General features: G+C 43.4%; 1 protein-coding gene across 2 annotated transcripts in view; it reads right to left on the bottom strand.

Annotated features, from left to right (window-relative positions):
• Positions 1 to 19,083, bottom strand: part of LOC138976647 (centlein-like) — a 104,419-nt gene extending 85,336 nt beyond the window's left edge. The window contains exons 1-6 of one of the 2 annotated variants that reach the window (XM_070349524.1): positions 19,007 to 19,083; positions 15,727 to 15,838; positions 14,318 to 14,382; positions 13,576 to 13,664; positions 12,201 to 12,329; positions 10,302 to 10,386 (exon numbers count right to left, since the gene is read on the bottom strand). In XM_070349524.1, coding sequence (XP_070205625.1) covers positions 10,302 to 10,386; positions 12,201 to 12,329; positions 13,576 to 13,664; positions 14,318 to 14,382; positions 15,727 to 15,763 — 405 coding nt within the window. In that variant the 5' untranslated portion in view covers positions 15,764 to 15,838; positions 19,007 to 19,083. Of the gene's footprint in view, positions 1 to 10,301; positions 10,387 to 12,200; positions 12,330 to 13,575; positions 13,665 to 14,317; positions 14,383 to 15,726; positions 15,839 to 18,713; positions 18,953 to 19,006 lie in introns of those variants that run through there. The other variant, XM_070349529.1, reaches the window with a different exon arrangement.
• Between the last annotated feature and the right edge of the window lie 734 nt (positions 19,084 to 19,817).

Raw genomic sequence — 19,817 nt, 5'->3', positions numbered from 1 at the left:
TTATCGGACCATGAGAATGACATTTCTTGGCAGAACACGACAATAAAACTGGTGATTGCTCGTCGCCTCCCATCGCTATGGGTCTCTGGGCTCTTTTTCTGGCTCTCGTGAGACAGGAGATGGAATCAGTCTGGAGACAAAGCCACGCAAGGCGCGTACACACTGACACACACATACACACGAGAAATTATAAATTTGGGACAGAAGAGACAAAAGGCAGGACGGGACCAGAGAGGGAACAAGTGGACCAAGGACGGGATCAGAGAGGGGACAAGTGTACCAAGGACAGGACCAGAGAGGGGACAAGTGTACCAAGGACAGGACCAGAGAGGGGACAAGTGTACCAAGGACAGGACCAGAGAGGGGTCAAGTGTACCAAGGACGGGACCAGAGAGGGGACAAGTGTACCAAGGACAGGACCAGAGAGGGGACAAGTGTACCAAGGACGGGATCAGAGAGGGGACAAGTGTACCAAGGACAGGACCAGAGAGGGGACAAGTGTACCAAGGACAGGACCAGAGAGGGGTCAAGTGTACCAAGGACGGGACCAGAGAGGGGACAAGTGTACCAAGGACAGGACCAGAGAGGGGACAAGTGTACCAAGGACGGGACCAGAGAGGGGTCAAGTGTACCAAGGACGGGACCAGAGAGGGGATAAGTGTACCAAGGACGGGACCAGAGAGGGGTCAAGTGTACCAAGGACGGGACCAGAGAGGGGACAAGTGTACCAAGGACAGGACCAGAGAGGGGTCAAGTGTACCAAGGACGGGACCAGAGAGGGGACAAGTGTACCAAGGACAGGACCAGAGAGGGGTCAAGTGTACCAAGGACGGGACCAGAGAGGGGACAAGTGTACCAAGGACAGGACCAGAGAGGGGACAAGTGTACCAAGGACGGGACCAGAGAGGAGACAAGTGTACCAAGGACAGGACCAGAGAGGGGACAAGTGTACCAAGGACGGGACCAGCGAGAGGGGACAAGTGTACCAAGGACGTAACCAGAGAGGGGACAATTAAGTGTACCAAGGACAAGACCAGAGAGGGGACAAGGGTACCAAGGACGTAACCAGAGAGGGGACAATTAAGTGTACCAAGGACAAGACCAGAGAGGGGACAAGTGTACCAAGGACGGGACCAGAGAGGGGACAAGTGTACCAAGGACGGGATCAGAGAGGGGACAAGTGGACCAAGGACGGGATCAGAGAGGGGACAAGTGTACCAAGGACAGGACCAGAGAGGGGACAAGTGTACCAAGGACAGGACCAGAGAGGGGAAAAGTGTACCAAGGACGGGATCAGAGAGGGGACAAGTGCACCAAGGACAGGACCAGAGAGGGAACAAGTGTACCAAGGGCAGGACCAGTGAGGGAACAAGTGTACCAAGGACGGGACCAGAGAGGGTACAAGTGTACCATGGACGGGATCAGAGAGGGGACAAGTGGACCAAGGACGGGATCAGAGAGGGGACAAGTGTACCAAGGACAGGACCAGAGAGGGGACAAGTGTACCAAGAACGGGACCAGAGAGGGGACAAGTGTACCAAGGACAGGACCAGAGAGGGGACAAGTGGACCAAGGACGGGACCAGAGAGGGGACAAGTGTACCAAGGACGGGATCAGAGAGGGGACAAGTGCACCAAGGACAGGACCAGAGAGGGAACAAGTGTACCAAGGACAGGGCCAGAGAGGGGACAAGTGAACGAAAGTGTGGGCGGTGGGACAGGGCGAGACACAAAGGGGAGCCGGCGTGAAATAAGAAACAAACGGACAGACGAATTAAAATGCAGGACGGGACCAGATTGGGGACCAGTGTACCAATGTATGGATGTGGAACGAAAAAGACTGCGGGAGGGGGAGGGGGGGGGAGGGGGGGGATGGATGCGTGGGACTTGGAGGAATGAAGGGGAGGAAGAGGTACCAGCTAGGATCGTCTTTCATCACATTTCCAGACCCTGGTGCAGCGCCCCGTGGCTTGGACACAGCACCAGGGACTGGAGAGGCCCAAAGACAGCATACAGTGGCAATCCGAGCCTAAGAAACACACCGCGACACAGACGGAGCTTGAGAAAGTCAGGGACAGTCAAAACGCGCAGCTCAGACGGGAGGGGAAGAGGACAAGTAAGACCCGAGATGAGGACGGAGCGAAAGAGGAATGTACCGGAGAGAAATAACTCATTCAAGAGGATGGCAAAAATATCCCAAGAAAGAGTGGGGGTGAGGGTGAGTATGGGAAGAGAGAGAGCGCTAAAGAGTAAGAGAGACAAGAGTAAGAGAGACTCGAGAAAGAGAGAGGAGAGAGAGAAAGAGAGAGGAGAGATAGGGGAGAGAGGGAGAGAGAGAGAGAGAGAGAGAGAGAGAGAGAGAGAGAGAGAGAGAGAGAGAAGAGAGAGAGAGAGAGAGAGAGAGAGAGAGAGAGAGTTTTCGGTTTTCAAATGCGTAAATGGTATGTCCCATACCATACTATGGCCGAGTAGAAGGGGGAGCAAGGAGAGGATAAAGAGGAAGGAGGGGGGGGGGGGGGACGAAGAAAAGAAGCAGAGGAGGAATAGGAAGAGGAGTGGTCCGAACAGATAGAACGAGGAACAGAGCGACTCACAGAGAGGCTGAGACGAACAGAAACGAAGAAAAACAGAATGAGACATCCAACAAAGATAACAGATATCTAATAAAATGACAGACAACGGGTGAAGTAGGGAAACAGAAAAAAATACTCTGAGGGATTCATCTGAAAACATTTAAGATGGACAGACAAAAACAAACAGAATCACAGTGTAAGAGGAGACAGAGAAGGAGACAGACAGCGACGGAGTAAAAAAAAAAGAGCGAAACACGGACAGAGATAGAACAACTCAAGGCATAGAGGGGACCCAATGAAATGGAGAGCTTCTCGGCTTTTCCAATCTTCTCAGATAGAATGTCCCAGCCAAAAGGAAAGAAAAAAACTCTCGTGTCCCAGCCCAATGCGACTCTTCGCAGCCCAGTCATGATATCGATTCTGACAGGCCGTCACCAAAAATATTTACGCTTACTTCGTGTTTCGATTTCATTCGAAAGAAAAGCGTTGGCTGTAACTGAGTTATGGGGTGAGTTCATACAGAAAATGAAGATATTCGAGCGGATATTTTTTTTTAAGCTTCTGGAACTTGACTCATGGCTTCTCTGGCTCCGATGGAACAATATTTAACAGGAAAACCGACTTACTCGAAAATAAATGAATATATAAATCAAATAGCAATCATTAATCAATCAATTAATCAAGAAATAAATATATTAAATGTCAATAAATCAATAAATCAACCAATCAATCAAGATCGAACTTGTTTTCGATCGTTGTCCGTAGTACATTCAGTCAGTCGTGTCTTGTACACTAATTGCTTGTTGTAAAATAAGTCTTGAATCAAGTGTCCTACCACCAGAAGACAAATCGGCACATACAACAAGCTGATCGTGATATGTTATCTCTATCGCATACTCATTATTTTGTATGTCCATAATACACTAACACCAACCCCATCCCAAACCGTACTTTCATATTTGAGTAATTCTTGTATTCACACTGCAGTTATTTAGGTATTCGGACCGTGAATATCTAACAATCAAACAAAAGAAATATTCCACATCAACACAACGCCAGAAGGGCATGTTTTTTTCGTCTGAATACGTTTACTCTTCAATCAAATCAAATCAAATCAAATAAAATTAACTTTATTTTCTCAATCTGAGAAATTAAATTGGTGCCGCATAAACATGAAGACAAACGGAATACTAAAACATCATTTCATTTAATTAAATCTACTTACAAATACGATTCTTATAATATATATAACCAACTATCTCGCTGAATACAAATAATCTTTCCGTAAAAGATTCATTCAATCAACAAATAAATAAATATATAAATGAATAAATAAAATAAAATAAATAAATAAAAAGCCAATCAATGAATCAATCAATCAATTAACAAACTCTTTCTGGACACGCATCAAAAGTCCGTTGAAAACCCAACACTTCGAATGACCTGACACCAAGTCGAATCCATACAGTATCAACCCGATATAATCTTCGTCACACAACCAACACCCACCCTCACCCCGCACCCACCCCCTTCAAGTTACTACCCAGAACTCTTCATCCCATCCCCACCGGTGGTGGATGTCGAATGTCAACTATATTAATTCGGACGACTTGCCACCAAAGCGGCCTCCCTAAGCCATCAATACCGAGCACCGTTTTCTGGGCGTATGGAGCAACAAGGACCGAGAGACAAGCGAGAGCCAAGATTGCATGAGACACCCGGGACGCGAGGAAAACAGACAGAGAACTGGGGGAGGAGGAGGAGGAGGCAGCAAGGGAGAGAGGGGGAGGGGGCAAGAGAGAGAGAGAGAGAGAGAGAGAGAGAGAGAGAGAGAGAGAGAGAGAGGAGAGAGAGAGAGAGAGAGAGAGAGAGAAGAGAGAGGAGAGAGAGAGAAGGGAGAGAGGAGAAGAGAGAGAGAGAGAGAGAAAGAGAGAGAGAGAGAGAGAGAGAGACAAACAGACAAACAGAAAGGCAGACAGAGTGTCCAGGAGACAGAGAAGATTGCAGGACACACGGGCTGCGGGGAAACGCTGCGAAGAAAGACAGACAGAAGTAGAGAGAGCGAGAGCTGGGAATGGGGGGGGGGGGGGGGGGGCGGTGTGTGAAATGAGAGAGAGAGAGAGAAAGATAAAAGACAGACAGATAAAGAGAGAGAGAGAGAGAGAGAGAGAGAGAAAGAGAGAGAGAGAGAGAGGGTGGTTGTTTTTTGTAAGAAAAAGAGAGGGAGGGGGACAGAAGAGCAAGCGCGAGCCTCTGATGGGACCCTCTCTCTGTGCAATAAAAAAAAATACAGCAAATTGCACAACTTATGAATCATGGATTGATTATCACGGGGGACACAGAGAAAGGGGGACAGGGACGCACCACGCCTTCAGAATAGCCTGCTTTTGCCGTTTTGGCCGTTTGACCGCCAGGAGAAAAGGGAAGAGCTTGTAGAAGTGGAGGCAGAAGAAGTTAGAGGCTGGAGGGGACGGCGAGGGTTTGGGCGATTGGAACGGTTTGTTTGAAGATCGATTTAGTCGCAGCGTCCTGTCTATGGAGGGACACAAATCTGTCAGACGTGGTGATCGGGGCAGAAGAAAGGACAGAGAAGGGAGCAGGACCGGACTGCTGGCACTCCGAATTGAGCCCAATGTATCAAGATGAGAACGACGAAGATAGCGACGGTCGTCATGACGAAAATGTTTGTGACCATGACGACACACTTACGAATGTGACGATGATAGTCATGACGACGATTGTGTCTTTTTCAATTTCTTCTGAGTGTAATCTCAAAACAAATCTTGTTTTATTAAAACTTAAACTTTCTTGTTAACATTAGCTAACATCGTGTCAAAACACCCTTCTCCCTTTTGTTCTGAAACGAGTACTAGCCCCCGCACAGCGCACAAAAAAAACACGACTTAAACATAAAGCATAATAAAAACACTTTATTTTGTGTCCATTAAAATGAAAATATTGAAATGAAAAATTGCCTTCGACACGTCTTAAAATACAAAACTTGGACTTCAAAGGCATGGGGGACAATACACGCGTCATCAAGGACATCGTGCAAGATAAAGACGTCACCACAAGCAAGACAAGCCAAGCCACCGAGTCCCTCACTGAAAAGACAAGACACGGCGGAGAAGCGACGACCTGTGCCTGGCATCACTAATGTATGAATTAATCTTCCTCCCGGCCATCGACCGTTGGAGGAGGCCGTGTGGTCCAAAGGCCAAGACGCCAGCGTGACAGGCGACATTGTAGGTCACAAATCAACCCTCCCCCACTCCATGCCCCGCGCCATTATGAATAATTGAATTGCCTGCTATGACGGTCCTAACTTGCCTTCGTTTCTCGCCGTCATCATCCTTTGCGGTTCGACTGCTTTTGGGTTTTGAGTGAGTGATCTTCTACCGTCGTTAGGACTAAAGACACACACTGACAACTCTGCGGTTGGTCTCAAATAAGGGTATTTAAAATCAGCTTTCTCGCCAACGCATAATACAAAACGTAAAACATTGACCATTGGTGACTAACATGTTTTAAATCTACGTGCCGTGAGAAAAAAAAAGTAAAAGGTTAATGGAACAGATAACAAAGCTTTCCCCACATCCTTGAATTGTGTCCAGTTACCGAGTTAAAATGGACAGAACATCGCAATACACTGACAGGATTCCCTGATAACGTCATAAGCGTTATCCTATTTACGGCACTTTCAAAAAAACATGTTTATCTCCGAAATCAACACAATATTTACAGGAACTGGGAAGGGAAGGGGCATCCACCGTAACTGCCCTTGTTACGTCATCACACTCGGAAAGTCATCATAATGTCATCGCAGCAAGGTTGCATCATTATGTCATCGCATCCAAATTCCATCATTTTGTCATCGCGGATCCAAAGATGGCCATTATTACATCATCACGCATTATATTATCCCGTTATCCCTTTCATCACAGAATAATAATAATATAACAAAAAAAGACACACTCTTCTCGGGTCAACCCTGCCAGGACACCCAAAATGTCTCCATTATCTGACGGGAGAGGGGGATAGCATGGGGAGAGAGAAGAGGAGGTGTTAGTGTTGGAGGGGTGAGGATATGGGGAGAGAGAGGGGGCAGGAGGGTTCGTTCCTGTCCCCAACGCCCTTAATTAATCATCAACAAATGAGATTAGCATCAGTAACAGCCCCACGGCCGCTTGCCGCTTCGCCGCTCATCAAAAGATCCAGGGGCAAGCAATCCTAGCGAAGCACAGCGAAGAGAACAGAAAAGAGAGGGGGAATTAAGAGAGAGGAGAGGGGGAAGAGAGAGGAGAGGGGAGAGAGAGGAGAGGGGAGAGAGAGGAGAGGGGAGAGAGAGGAGAGGGGAGAGAAGGAGAGAGAGCAAGAAGGCAGAGAGAGAGAGAGAGAGAGAAAGAGAGAAAGAGAGAGAGAGAGAGAGAGAGAGAGAGAAAAGACGGAGACAGAGACACACAGAGAGACAGAGATAGGCAAAGAGAAGACATAGAGAGTGAGAGAGAGTGAGAGGATAAGAGATGACAAAGAGAGAGGGAGAGAGAGAAGACGGAGACAGAGACACACAGAGAGACAGAGATTGACAAAGAAAAGACAAAGAGAGTGAGAGAGAGTGAGAGGGGGGGGAGGAAGGAAGGAGAGAGAGAGGCTAAGAGAAGACAAAGCGAGAGAGAGAAAAAGAGAGAGAGAGAGACGCAGACGCAGACGCAGATAGTTTATTCAATAGGCCATAGCCCCTTATGAAGGGGTGTGAACAAACGGTTCACATTAGAGAGAGAGAGAAAGAGAGAGAGAGAGAGAGAAAAAGAAAACACACAGAGAAAGACGGAGGAGGAGAGAGGTGAAAAGAAGACAGAGAGAGAGAGAGAGAGAGAAAGAGAGAGAGAGGGGGGGGGGAGGGACTCTGGAACATTTGGAAACTGTGTTGCAGGCGTAACGATTTGTCTCCTGTCACAGTGACAACCTGAGACGAGATATAGAATACTCACTGCTGGAATGGAATGAGTGCGGGGTGACGACGAGTTGGGATTGCTGGGATATAGGCAGAGAGGGTGGGGTGGGGTGGGAGGGGGGTAAAAGAGAAGATGATGGGGTTGCAGTCACACGAGGAGGGAAAGCGAAGGCAACGTGGGGAGAGACAGAAAAACAGACAGAGAGAGAGAGAGAGAGAGAGAGAGAGAGAGAGAGAGAGAGAGAGAGAGACAGACAGACAGAGAGAGAGAGAGACAGAGAGAGAGAGACAGAGAGAGAGACAGAGAGAGACACAGAGAGAGAGAGACACAGAGAGAGAGAGAGAGACAGAGAGAGAGAGAGAGAGACAGAGAGAGACAGAGAGAGACAGACAGACAGACAGACAAAGAGAAAGCCAGACGGACCGAAAGGAATAAAGGCGGTCAGAGAGACACACACACACCGAGAAAAAGGGGGATGACTGACTTCTATGATTTTAATGTCCTCTTTGGACAAATTGGCCAAGCTCGGGATAGGTGAAAAACGGGAGAAGTATACGTTGGAGTTACATCATTGACAGATACGATGAGACGTCAAAAGAACAGGGGGTGAACGGGTCCACGGTTAGCAACAGACACAGAAGACGGGACGGTGGCGGTGATCAGACCTGTTAACCTAATTGGAACAGTAACTGTTAGTGTATTTTCCACAGAAACTTAGTGTATTTTCTAAATATTGAGTGTATTTTCTTACCAGGTAGACATGCTTGTTTATCATGTGACAAAATATAGACCAATCGTAAGCGCTAACCGAAGCAAACCGGATTTTATCCATGACCAATCGCGTCCGCCACAACCCACATTCAGCTTAGAGACGCAATAAATAAAAAACGTATTTTATTTTTTTAATCGTCGTTCTTTCTTATCAACCAGCGTATTTATCGTATTCTAGGAAACTTGGCGTACAAAATACGGCGAAATCGTATAAATCAACAAGTCTGGGTGGTGGTGAATGTTGTGTGAGCAAAAGAGAGGGCGAGAGAGATGAGCAGCAGCGGTGAACAAGAAAGTTTCTTGCAAGAGTCTGACAAAAACTTCAAAAACTAGTAAAGTGTGTCAGAGAGAAGAGCTATAGTCGGCGACACCAACGCGGAGCAAAGTTTGAGAAAAATCCCAGGGTCTCAGCGGCGAAGGCTGGTGACAGAGAAAGAAGGACAGGGGCCGGTTCCATGCCCCAGCAACACAGTCTGTCAAATGCTATTTAACAAGTGAAATGCAGTAATCCGACAAAATCGGGTTTCATGAGAAAAAATTAACTCAGCCGACTGTGCCTGTTCGCACGGGGAGTAACCAGACTACAGTGCTGCCCTCTCTCCCCAAGCACCGCGTTCGGACAATTGCAGTCGGGTGACGAAGCGGTGGACTGTCAATGTGACCATCGCGAGTTCATGGAACCGGCTCCAGATCGTGGGTTGTGGCCGAGCGGTGACACGGTGCATCAGAATGGCCCGTTTATGCCTGGTTGTGACGCTACTTGTCGCCTGCCGCACGACGCAGATGGAGCTTTACGGCCTCTTGACGGCGATACATTTGTCGCACAGCTCTGGAACCCCGGCGCTGCGCGGCAGGACGCCTATCACGCGACAAATTGCATGGCCCGGCGACATCCGCCATTGACAACTTGTTGAAAGCTGCTGCTTTAAGTGGTTTGACAGAAATGGGACAGCATTTGTTTGTTGTATATGTTTTGTTTTTCTGCTTTTCTCTCTATCTCTGTTTCGAAGAATAAAGTTTGTTTTATTGCTGCTTCCATTTGTGTAACTGCGGGGGAGGGGGTAGGGGGGGGGGGTAGGTTGTGTGGAGGGGGGGGGGGTTGTGTGTGTGTGTTGGGAAGAGGTGGAGCAGTCTTGATGCCTGCACATGTGTGTGTGTGTGTGTGTGTGTGTGTGTGTGTGTGTGTGTGTGTGTGTGTGTGTTTATGTACATGTCTGTATGTGTGTGTGGCTGGGAATGTATGGGGAATGGAGGAAGGAGGGTGTATGATGGGGCTAATATTGAAATACATATCCGTTGTCGTCAAAACCAAACAAAAGAAAAACACACACAGATAAATATGCTTCCATGCACTTATACTGAGCATTGTATTCTGACAAAAATACGTGTCTATCAAGCTGTCTGTCTATAAACAGCTATCATCACTGAGATGATGAGTCGAACTGTTTACACGAGACGGAGTTTGCGTTTAAAATGACCAGGTGACTGAGTAATCTGAAGGTCAGCTCTATAATGACACCGCTGAGAATGCACACAATTCTTGCTCTGAAAGCTGAGGTTTTATTTCTGTTTTCATTCTCATTACAGTGGTACTTGTGATGTGAGGCCCCATAAATGACAGGCCACCTCAAAGCAAAGGACACCCACTGTTGTCCCTATTTTTAATATCTTGCCCAAAATATACTTAATAAAAAAACAAGAATGGTAGGTAATTGAAACGTTTAATTATTGACAAAACAAAATGTTACAATCATTTTGTCAATAAGTAAATGTTCCAACAATCTACCATTCTTGTTTTTGTTTTTTATTCTGAATGTTTGAACTTTAATTAGCAGTTTATCTGTATTTGGATTTAAATAAATACTCGTCATGACAGGCCACCTGCAATATAGGGACACCTTTGACTGTTCCCAAGGGTGTCCTTTCATCGCAGGTACCACCGCACTTCATCATTCTACTGCTAGGAAATTTGGGTCGCTACCTGGTAGAAAAATATCACTTACTTTGAGCTCCAGTGTTGTTAGTTGGTCTTGGAGGTGTTCAGTTTCTGTTCGCATGCGTTCACATTTCTCCTGAAGATCTACCTTCCTACAAACAAGAGAGAAAATCTATATATGAATTATTTCCTGTTAATTCATTTGATCCCTGCAAACATAAAGCTTTAGCCAAAACCATCCATGAGAAAAATGTGTGTGCGTGCATGTGTGCATCTGTATTTGAAGTTTGAGATAACATTCAGGTGTGCTTGTGTGTCTCCACACTTAATTCTCACCCTAGACAGTATCAGGAGAGGAACATGTAACTTTGTAAGAAGGATGTAACAGGTCATAACAGAAATACACCTGTTGTCTTTGGGAAATGTCCTCCATGAAATTCAGACTATTATTCTTTGGGATAGCATACACCGACGGACTCTAGTCTACAAGTTTTAATTTTCCATATTACTGTATTCATTTTGATGGACAATAAAGTGTTTGACATTGTCATTACTGTTGTAATACACTATAACTTTTATCACATGCTATAATTTTATCATACACTCTAATTTATTATAAATTCAGTTTAAGACTGACTACCATATATGGAACATCCTTGTTCCTTTCTTTTTATCTTCATCTTGTTACAGTGGAAAATTTTTTAATACCTTGAAAAATCTGAGAAAATAAGGTCTTGAAAAGGAGGGAATTTCAAAATGGGGGTAAATTTACAGAGGTTATGAACAGAGATTATGAGCAAAACAGGGTCTTTAACTTATTGTTTCCCAGGTACGTATATATCCGTACCCACTCATATGGCTCTTTCTGACCAGGTACGGATATATCCGTGCACACATAATCACATTGCATCTGCTCTCATTCAGCACATATCCGCATTCTGCTCAGACTGTTAGCTTCAGTCGCTTCCTGTAACGTTTATCTAACACCTGCATCCCAGCGCATTGATACACAGTTTCTACACAGTTACTACAATAATTTACATTGTTCTATATTTTGACTTTCATTATAAATTACACTTTTGACTGTTCCCAAGTGTGTCCTTTCATTGCAGGTACCACAGTACTTCATTATTCTATTGCTAGGAAATTTGGGTCGCTTCCTGGTAGAAAAATATCACTTACTTTGATATCCATATTACTTACTGCCCCGTATCCACTCGTGGATCCAACATGGCAACCACACTAATAGATATAAACGTACCTAACCTGGTTACTGTTGTGTTTTCTTTTTATCTAAACAGTTACTACATTACAATTCTGAGTGACCTGCTGCAGCACAGCTGGTCTCGGCTAAAAAAAAAAACTTGGTAAAAATAGGGGGGGGGGTACAAAGTGTTAAAGGGAGGGAGTCTTTAATTGGGCAGGGGCTCACATCCACGTCGGACATACACGGATGTTTATTTCTAAATGTTGTATACATTTTTTCATGCAAAAGGACATATGTCCTATTGTTTTTGTCACAAAGTGGTCATTGTCCGATTATACTTTCATTTGATCTGGACATTGTCAGTACTTTCCTATTTACAGTAGTTTCATTTTGCTATTTTATGGATGTTTTGCAAAGCGATGTGTCTCTCCAAGCAGACAAAACCATGCTGTTAGTGTACGTTTTGTTGCGAGAAAAAAAAGGTCCTATTCATTTAGTTTTGTTCGGGACAAATGTCCTATCACTTTTGCATTGTCCAGGTCATTTGTCCTATGCCACTTCTCATGGATGTGAGCCCCTGATTGGGGGATCTTAAAGAGGGGTTCCACTGTCTCTGTATCTGCTTTCCTCTGTCTGTCTTTTATTCATTACAGTATGCTTGTGTGTTAAAATGGAATTAATAAATTTGAGCACTGAAAGTAAATTACTGGTCCAGAAGTGCAAGTAATGGTTCAGGATGGTTGTACATTGTCAACTGACCTTCCCAGCAGTTCGCTGATTTCCTGGGACTGCTTGGCGACGATGTTCTGCAGTTCTTCAATGCGGTCATCCTTGACCTGCAGAATCTCCAACACCTTGTGGTCCTTGGCCTCAGCTTTCTCCTTCTCTCTGTCATCATCAGAGGAAACGAGTACAAAAATTAGAAATGGTACAAGAACATATATGCTGGTCTACTTCTAGCCTGATGCTCTGTTTGAATTGGTGTTAATGCAAAAAAAGTGGTCGACTTCTAGCCTGATGCTGTTTGAATTGGCGTTAATACAAAACAAGAAGGGCAAAGCCCATACGACTCACATGCTTGACCTTGACCTTTGCATGACCTTGACCTTCAGGGTGAAGGTCAAATAACTAAACCTAGCAATGACATCATACACTAAGAACTGCTTTACACATTTTTCCTACCAAAATACATGTGACCTTGACCCAAGGTCAAGGTCATCCAAGGTCATGCAACACAAAGCTGTTAATTCAAGACATAGGAAGTACAATGGTGCTTATTGGCTCTTTCTACCATGAGATATGGTCACTTTTAGTGGTTCACTACCTTATTTTGGTCACATTTCATAAGGGTCAAAGTGACCTTGACCTTGATCATATGTGACCAAATGTGTCTCATGATGAAAGCATAACATGTGCCTCACATAATTTTTAAGTTTGAAACAGTTATCTTCCATAGTTCAGGGTCAAGGTCACTTCAAAATATGTATACAATCCAACTTTAAAGGACCCTTGCGACCTTGACCTTGAAGCAAGGTCAACCAAACTGGTGTCCAAAGATAGGGCTTACATTGCCCTGTATAGCATACATAGCTAAGGTTGCCATTCTTGATAACTTCAGAAAAAAATGCAAAAATGTGAAAAATGGTCGTTTTTAAGACAACAATTACGGCCCCTGTGACCTTGAACTTGAAGTGAGGTCAAGTTGCCGCACATGTTTTTTGAGATCTTGTAACCATACACCATCAGGCCACATCAGGTGTTGATAGACTTAATAGTGTCCAAGAAATATCCAACGTTAAAGTTTTCCGGACGGACGGACGGACGGACGGACGACTCGGGTGAGTACATAGACTCACTTTTGCTTCGCATGTGAGTCAAAAATGGTTGACTTCGATCTAGCCTGATGTTCTGTTTGAATTGGCGTTAGTGCAGCAAAGTGGTCAACTTCTAGCCTGATGCTCTGTTTGAATTGATGTTAAAGCATACACGTTGGTACACATACAAACATTATGCATAAGCATGTTTTACTGATTGCACATAAAATTCCGGACAAAAGTTGGCGAAAAAGGAAAACAACATGCATATATTATTAAGTACGAACGTATGCAAGGTATAATTATCAAATACTTCATACCTTTGAATGACGAGAGAAATAGCCTCAGTGACATCAGGATTGGACACTTGTAGCCGCTTCCATAACGACCATACAAAATCCTTGTCAGCCTGAAATGATAAAAGACATACATGTTACATACAATTACTACATGTATTAGTTATTCAGGTGCCAGTTGGTCTTGAACAGAAACTCAAAGTGATGTGTGCACGTGTATGCAATCATGTCTGTCTTTGCTTTCCAGCCTGTCGTTTTGTAAGTGCTATTATGTGCAATATGTTTGTGTGTTTAAATGAAATTAATACATTTGAACACTGTCACTTAATTATTGGTCCAGAAGTGCTAGTCATGATGACATCTGTGAAAAAAAAACAAAAAAAACATATATATATTTTTTTTTAAAGCATAGGATAGTTTTGCGACAACCCAGAACATCGCTCACAACCGGCAGAGGTGGAGACAGCTGGTGCAGCGCTCGTCAGTGCAGTGCCCCTAGGACCCCGGCAGGTTACAGGGTCAGGTCAGGTCAGGTCAGGATAGTTGAAAAGTGCACAACATCCCGTGTATACAGGCTGTCCATTCGTGAGCCCAAAGTCGACTTAGCAAAAACTTCCCAAAGTCTTTTTACCCAAAACTCAGAGCTAAAGCTTTGTGCAGCCAGATTTGCAAAGTAACCTGCACAAAGCCCACTTCGCCCAATTAATTTAAGGCTTCACTTCACAGATCCAAAGACAACATGAACCGAATAAAAGTCATAGTTAACCTGGCATTGTTTCAGCTCTGCAAGAAGGGCCTTGTTCTGGGCAAACATGTGGCTGTTATCTGCATCTGCAAACAAACAAAAGTATCCTACATTGCCTGAAATATATATTAACAAATTACATTCAGTGTTGTTCCAAGGCCTCGGTTTTCAGACATTAATGCATTGGTTTTTTTATCTGACACATTATGCGGACACCAGACTGGTCCAATGTCCATACCTTTGACACATGGGATGTCTTTCGACACAACATTTTTCTGTGCTATTTTCAGGACATTTTGACAGATGCATATTTTCAATCAAGGTCCAACTGCCCTATTGTTCCCTTTGTCTGGGAACAACACTGTACAATTATAAGCGTTTGCAGCTGTTCAAAACCAAACTCGATTTTCAAGCTCAATATATATATCCCAATGGACCCATGCCCCACTACAAATTCACATCTTATAACGATAAAAAAAACACAACCTAAACTTTAAAAAAACAATATCCCAATTAATCCATGCCCCGCTAAAAGGAAGACAACTTAAACTTTCGACAAAAGACTTTACCACAATTTTGTTCAGCAGGTCAAACCATACGGTTGTAGAGTCCCTATATGTTCTAAAACTTAAAAGTGTAAAGAAAGAGTACTGTACACAACATACGTCAATCTTTAACTTTTTGTTTCAATAGACAATGTTTGGAAATAACTCTGTTAGGATTTTCAAGCAGTGTGGCAGACTAAGCACCTCAGACATTGAGGCACGCGTCAACACATGGACAAGCGACAAACGGACTGCTGGCTGACTTGTTGGAACTTGGACCTGCCATTGTGACGAACAACTAACCCTGATGAGTATGGAATGCAGTATGCACTCTGTAAACCATTTTCTTTCCAAAATCAGCACATCGGAGCCATGATTCGCTGCTGATTGCTTGAAGTGATTGCTAAGCTAGGTGTGTTTTCCTAAACTCTGGTGGCATCAAGCCAAACCCCTGTGACCTCAGTCAAAACACATACTCATCAAAACACTGCAAGCTTAAAGTTCATTGCTGCAACGAATCATGAAGTTCAATTTATATATTTTCAAAAAGAAAGGGCATCATATCAAACGCACACTGCATAATATACACATCAGAGTAAGTTGCCTGTCACGATTGCAATTATAAGCTGCCTGGCATTGTGTGTGTCGCTTGGCCCTGTGTTGACATTTGCCTTGATCTCTGGGACGCTTACTCTGCCACACTGCTTAAAATTCCTGACAGTCATTTCCGAACACTGTCTATTATAAGTTAACTCCAGAAATTCCTGGCCTCAAATTGGTGACAACTCCCAAAATTATTACAGATTTTGTATCTTGACAAAATTTAGAGTGAATCAGCACAGGATAACTATGATGATATAATTAACCAAGAAAGTTTAAAATTACCTTTGTTGTTGCCAAAGTCAAGAGCTACAGACATCATCTTTACAGCTCTATGAAGTCACAGCAATATCAGCCAAGATTCATTGTGATTCTTGAAAACCAGGACAACAGAAAACTGAAAAAGAAGCCATGATGAACTGAGTTTAATACAAAAGTACCATCAGTTAAACTTGTCATTTTTGAAAAGAATCATTAAGAATTCTGAATACATTCCACAAACAGCACTCATAGCATCCAAAACTAATGTCTCTCTGAGTCGCCCCCTGATTCATCATTCAGGCAGAAACAATAACACATTGTAGACATTCTGAACTTGTCATTAGCTGACCAGGTGTGTAGTTCTACACTAAGTTGAACAGTCAAAAACTTAACGATGAGACAATCAGCAACACAAACAAATATTTGACAATTAATTCATATTAAAGAAAAACTTAACAGGAGTATTATTGGCATAAATTTGATAAAAGTTATTTTTTTCTATGATGAATATTAAAATCATGGATATCATATGTGCACGTCCTAGATACTGGGAAATACTATGGGTTGTCAACTTTGAATGACTGTCACAATATCTCTGAGCAATGGATGACAAAGGGGATGCTTTGATGTCAAAGGGGATGGATTTGACTTACTGTAACAACCAAGTTTGGGTTTCCAAACATTGCTGTGGGTTTTAAACGATTTAATTTTTAGCCAAAATGCCCCCAAAACAGCACCTAAAACTGGGACAAAAATACACCAGTCTGTGTTGCAGCTGTACATAATGGAGAATAAAGCTCTGTGAATTTTATTGTGATGTTTATGGGTCAGCTGAAGGATTATTCTCGACATACACACTCAAGAATTACATCTATTTTTCTTCTTCTGGGAGTTTGATCGGCAAAGAAAACACGTAATCGTGGGTTACCGTCGTTTCCGGTTTCAACTTCATCAAAAAATGCGATCTGCTGAACAAAGGAAACCTCAAAGTTATTCAAAGTCATTATTTATTTATTTCAACAACATTTAGGTTTTCAAAACACAGCACTACGGTAGGAAACAAATTTATTTCAGCTTATAATCGCGCTTGAATGTACCCCACCCTTGTTTCGTTTCCATCTGTAACCCACGAAAGCATGGCCACAGCAGACGACAAATCCCGCATTGCCTATCACACACGCGTTGTGAGATCGCGGGAACACCGTCGAAAGTTCCATTCATGACGTTTGACCCGGTCATGTGAATAGACAATGAGAATTTATCCACCCAATCGTATTCGTTTCCGGTTTTTGAGACGTAACTCACGACAGACCACGCTGTATCTTCACTGTTTGAGACCTGTAAAATCTTTTTTGACAATTGTAGCATATATTCATCGACGAATTTTGCGATATTTTGCTGATTAAAGCTTGATCTGGTGCAAAGTTTGAGCAGCACATGTGTTCTCATGATCGGCGCCATTATGAAATTTTCGATTCTTCTGCAACGCACGATCGACAATCGATTAATTCTCTCATTTAGGATTGTCGCTTATGGAAACTTGAAAATTTCAAACTTTCATGTATGCATAGTTATTTATCTATGTAGTCCACATGCAATAATCAAGTTTTAGTTCTTTTCTTTGGAAATAAAAGACATTACGAACTATGGTTTCCATGAAACTCACGACAGTATTATCTCTATACACATAAACCCAGTGAGCACAGATCGAAAACTTTTTGCTCACTTAAATCTTTCTATCATGTATTAAAACCCAAAAGGGTGCCCAAAACGCTAGTTGCTACATTTGACCTACAAAAAAAACTTTTGCGCCTGGACATTGCGTGGGTTACGGTTTCCACTTTCTACTTCGATCTAGTTAACTTATGGAAACTTGTAATTTCAAACTTTCATGTTTGCATATTTATTTATCAATGTTGTCCACATGCAAATTGCAATAATCAAGTTTTAGTTCTTTTCTTTGGAAATAAAAGACATTACAAACTATGGTTTCCATGTAACTCACGACAGTATTATCTCTATACACATAAACCCAGTGAGCACAGATCGAAAACTTTTTGCTCACTTAAATCTTTCTATCATGTATTAAAACCCAAAATGGTGCCCAAAAGGCTAGTTGCTACATTTGACCTACAAGAAAAACTTTTGCACCTGGAAATTGCGTGGGTTACGGTTTCCACTTTCTACTTCGATCTAGTTAACTTATGGAAACTTGTAATTTCAAACTTTCATGTTTGCATATTTATTTATCAATGTTGTCCACATGCCACATGCAATAACTGAGCTAAAGTTCTTTCCTGTGGGATATTGAAGCCTAAAGTGGAAACCATGTAACCCACGACATAGAGCGTACTGCATGTGTCTAATTGTCATTTCTAAAGAAACCCCGATATGAAAGGTCCTCTCTTTGACAGAAAAAGATACAGGCATGTCTTTTGCACTTAAAAAAGAGTATTTCACTCAATTCAGTCCTACTTTTTTTCCTGGTGTCCATGTCCCATAGTTGTGACCCAGTATCTAGGATGTGCACATATGCACTGTTACACGTACAAGGTTTGATCCGGACAGTCTTCAACAGTTGTTGCATTTGGCCCTGACAGTCTTCAAATCCTAACAGGATCGATATTCCCTAGTTACTCAATCCAGCACTGCGATTTACAGTGGGTTTACACAAGTGTGTGCATTCATGGATTTGAATAATGCCTGAGCAAGATTAGTGTACATTATACTTATGCAGTGTGTGTGTGTGTATGTGTGTGTGTGCCTCAGTATGTATGCATGCTAGCATGCTCACAGACACAGTGAGTATGTGCTTGCAACGGTGTGTACATGTCGACAGACTGGTGTGTACCCGGTGTGTAGGCTGCCGTGTGACCCGGTCACAGGTCAGTGTAAGTGCATGTAACCGCGTATGTACAGTGATTGTAAACTGTTTAAACTGTGTCGTACAGACTTAACAAGGAACAGAACAGCACAGAATTGAACGGCTTACATGTTTGCCAAACACTTACATAGTTTTAACTTAGCCTAAAGTCCCTCCTCAATACTATGTGCACACTTGATACGGTCTTGGAAACAACAATCACTGAAGTACACTGTCACTAAGCCACAGAGTGACAGACAAGTTCGAACTCGAACTGTGCATCACATTTCACGAAGGCAACTACTCGTAATCTGCACCAGCGCACATTAAATGTACTTTCTGTTATTGCTGTTAGTGTTAAACATCTACAACTACAGATTACAACTGCCTTGAGATTCAAAAGCAAATGCAAAGTTTGCAACAGTGAAAGCCTTTCCAAACCTCTCGCAAATCCCGCTGCTCTTTCACAGGAAATCGCTCCTGGCTTGTTTTGATCACATGACTTCTGTCGCAAACAAAAAATCATCACCGTCAAATTGATTATTTTAAAGATATTTTACAGCGTACAGTCATTTCTGGTGCATTCTTGTAGCCATAGTTGATCAACAATCTTTGTTATGGCATTTTAGCATAAATATCACGACATGCAGGATTACGCTTGTCGACAGCTTGAAATCGAAACAAGAGGTCCGTCCGAAGGATGACGAAAACGGCCTTGAACACCGCTCTGCCACTTGCGTAACTGGAAGGAAGCAGGGGTTTTTTTCACAACAGAAAAAAGAGGAGAAACTTCCGATCCTCTTATTTCACATACCACAACTAAAATGGGTTCGACGGCCTCGCCACCGCCCGTCGATTTCACTCGGTGAATCGGCGGCTTCAGTCGCCGGCCGACCGCTTGTGACATTATAAGATGTTTCCAACAGACGCACGCGGTGTGTTGATCTAAAAATATACCCACGTGTTGTTCTGTTCGTTCAGTGGTTCGGTTTGACATTGTTTCAGTCGGTTTCGTTCGTGCATCAAATGAATGTAGTAAACTGGGTCCATTCCTGGCAGCGTGCCGCGTGTGTCAGTCACTGACGCGGATCATTGTCATGGACGGTGTGCCCTTCATGTACATTGTATAATTAGGACTTGTGCCGGGGTAGTGTGTATGTTACGGCCCTATGGGTGTGTGTGTGTGTGTGTATGTGTGTGTGTGTCTGTGTGTGTCATTGCCAGTGCGGCGTGCGTATCAGTCTCACGGTCT

The sequence above is a fragment of the Littorina saxatilis genome, linkage group LG1 (genome assembly GCF_037325665.1).
Source record: "Littorina saxatilis isolate snail1 linkage group LG1, US_GU_Lsax_2.0, whole genome shotgun sequence".
Taxonomy (NCBI): Eukaryota; Metazoa; Mollusca; class Gastropoda; order Littorinimorpha; family Littorinidae; genus Littorina; species Littorina saxatilis.
The sequence above is the reverse complement of the archived record's forward strand: the minus strand, read 5'-3'. Positions and strand labels throughout refer to the sequence as shown.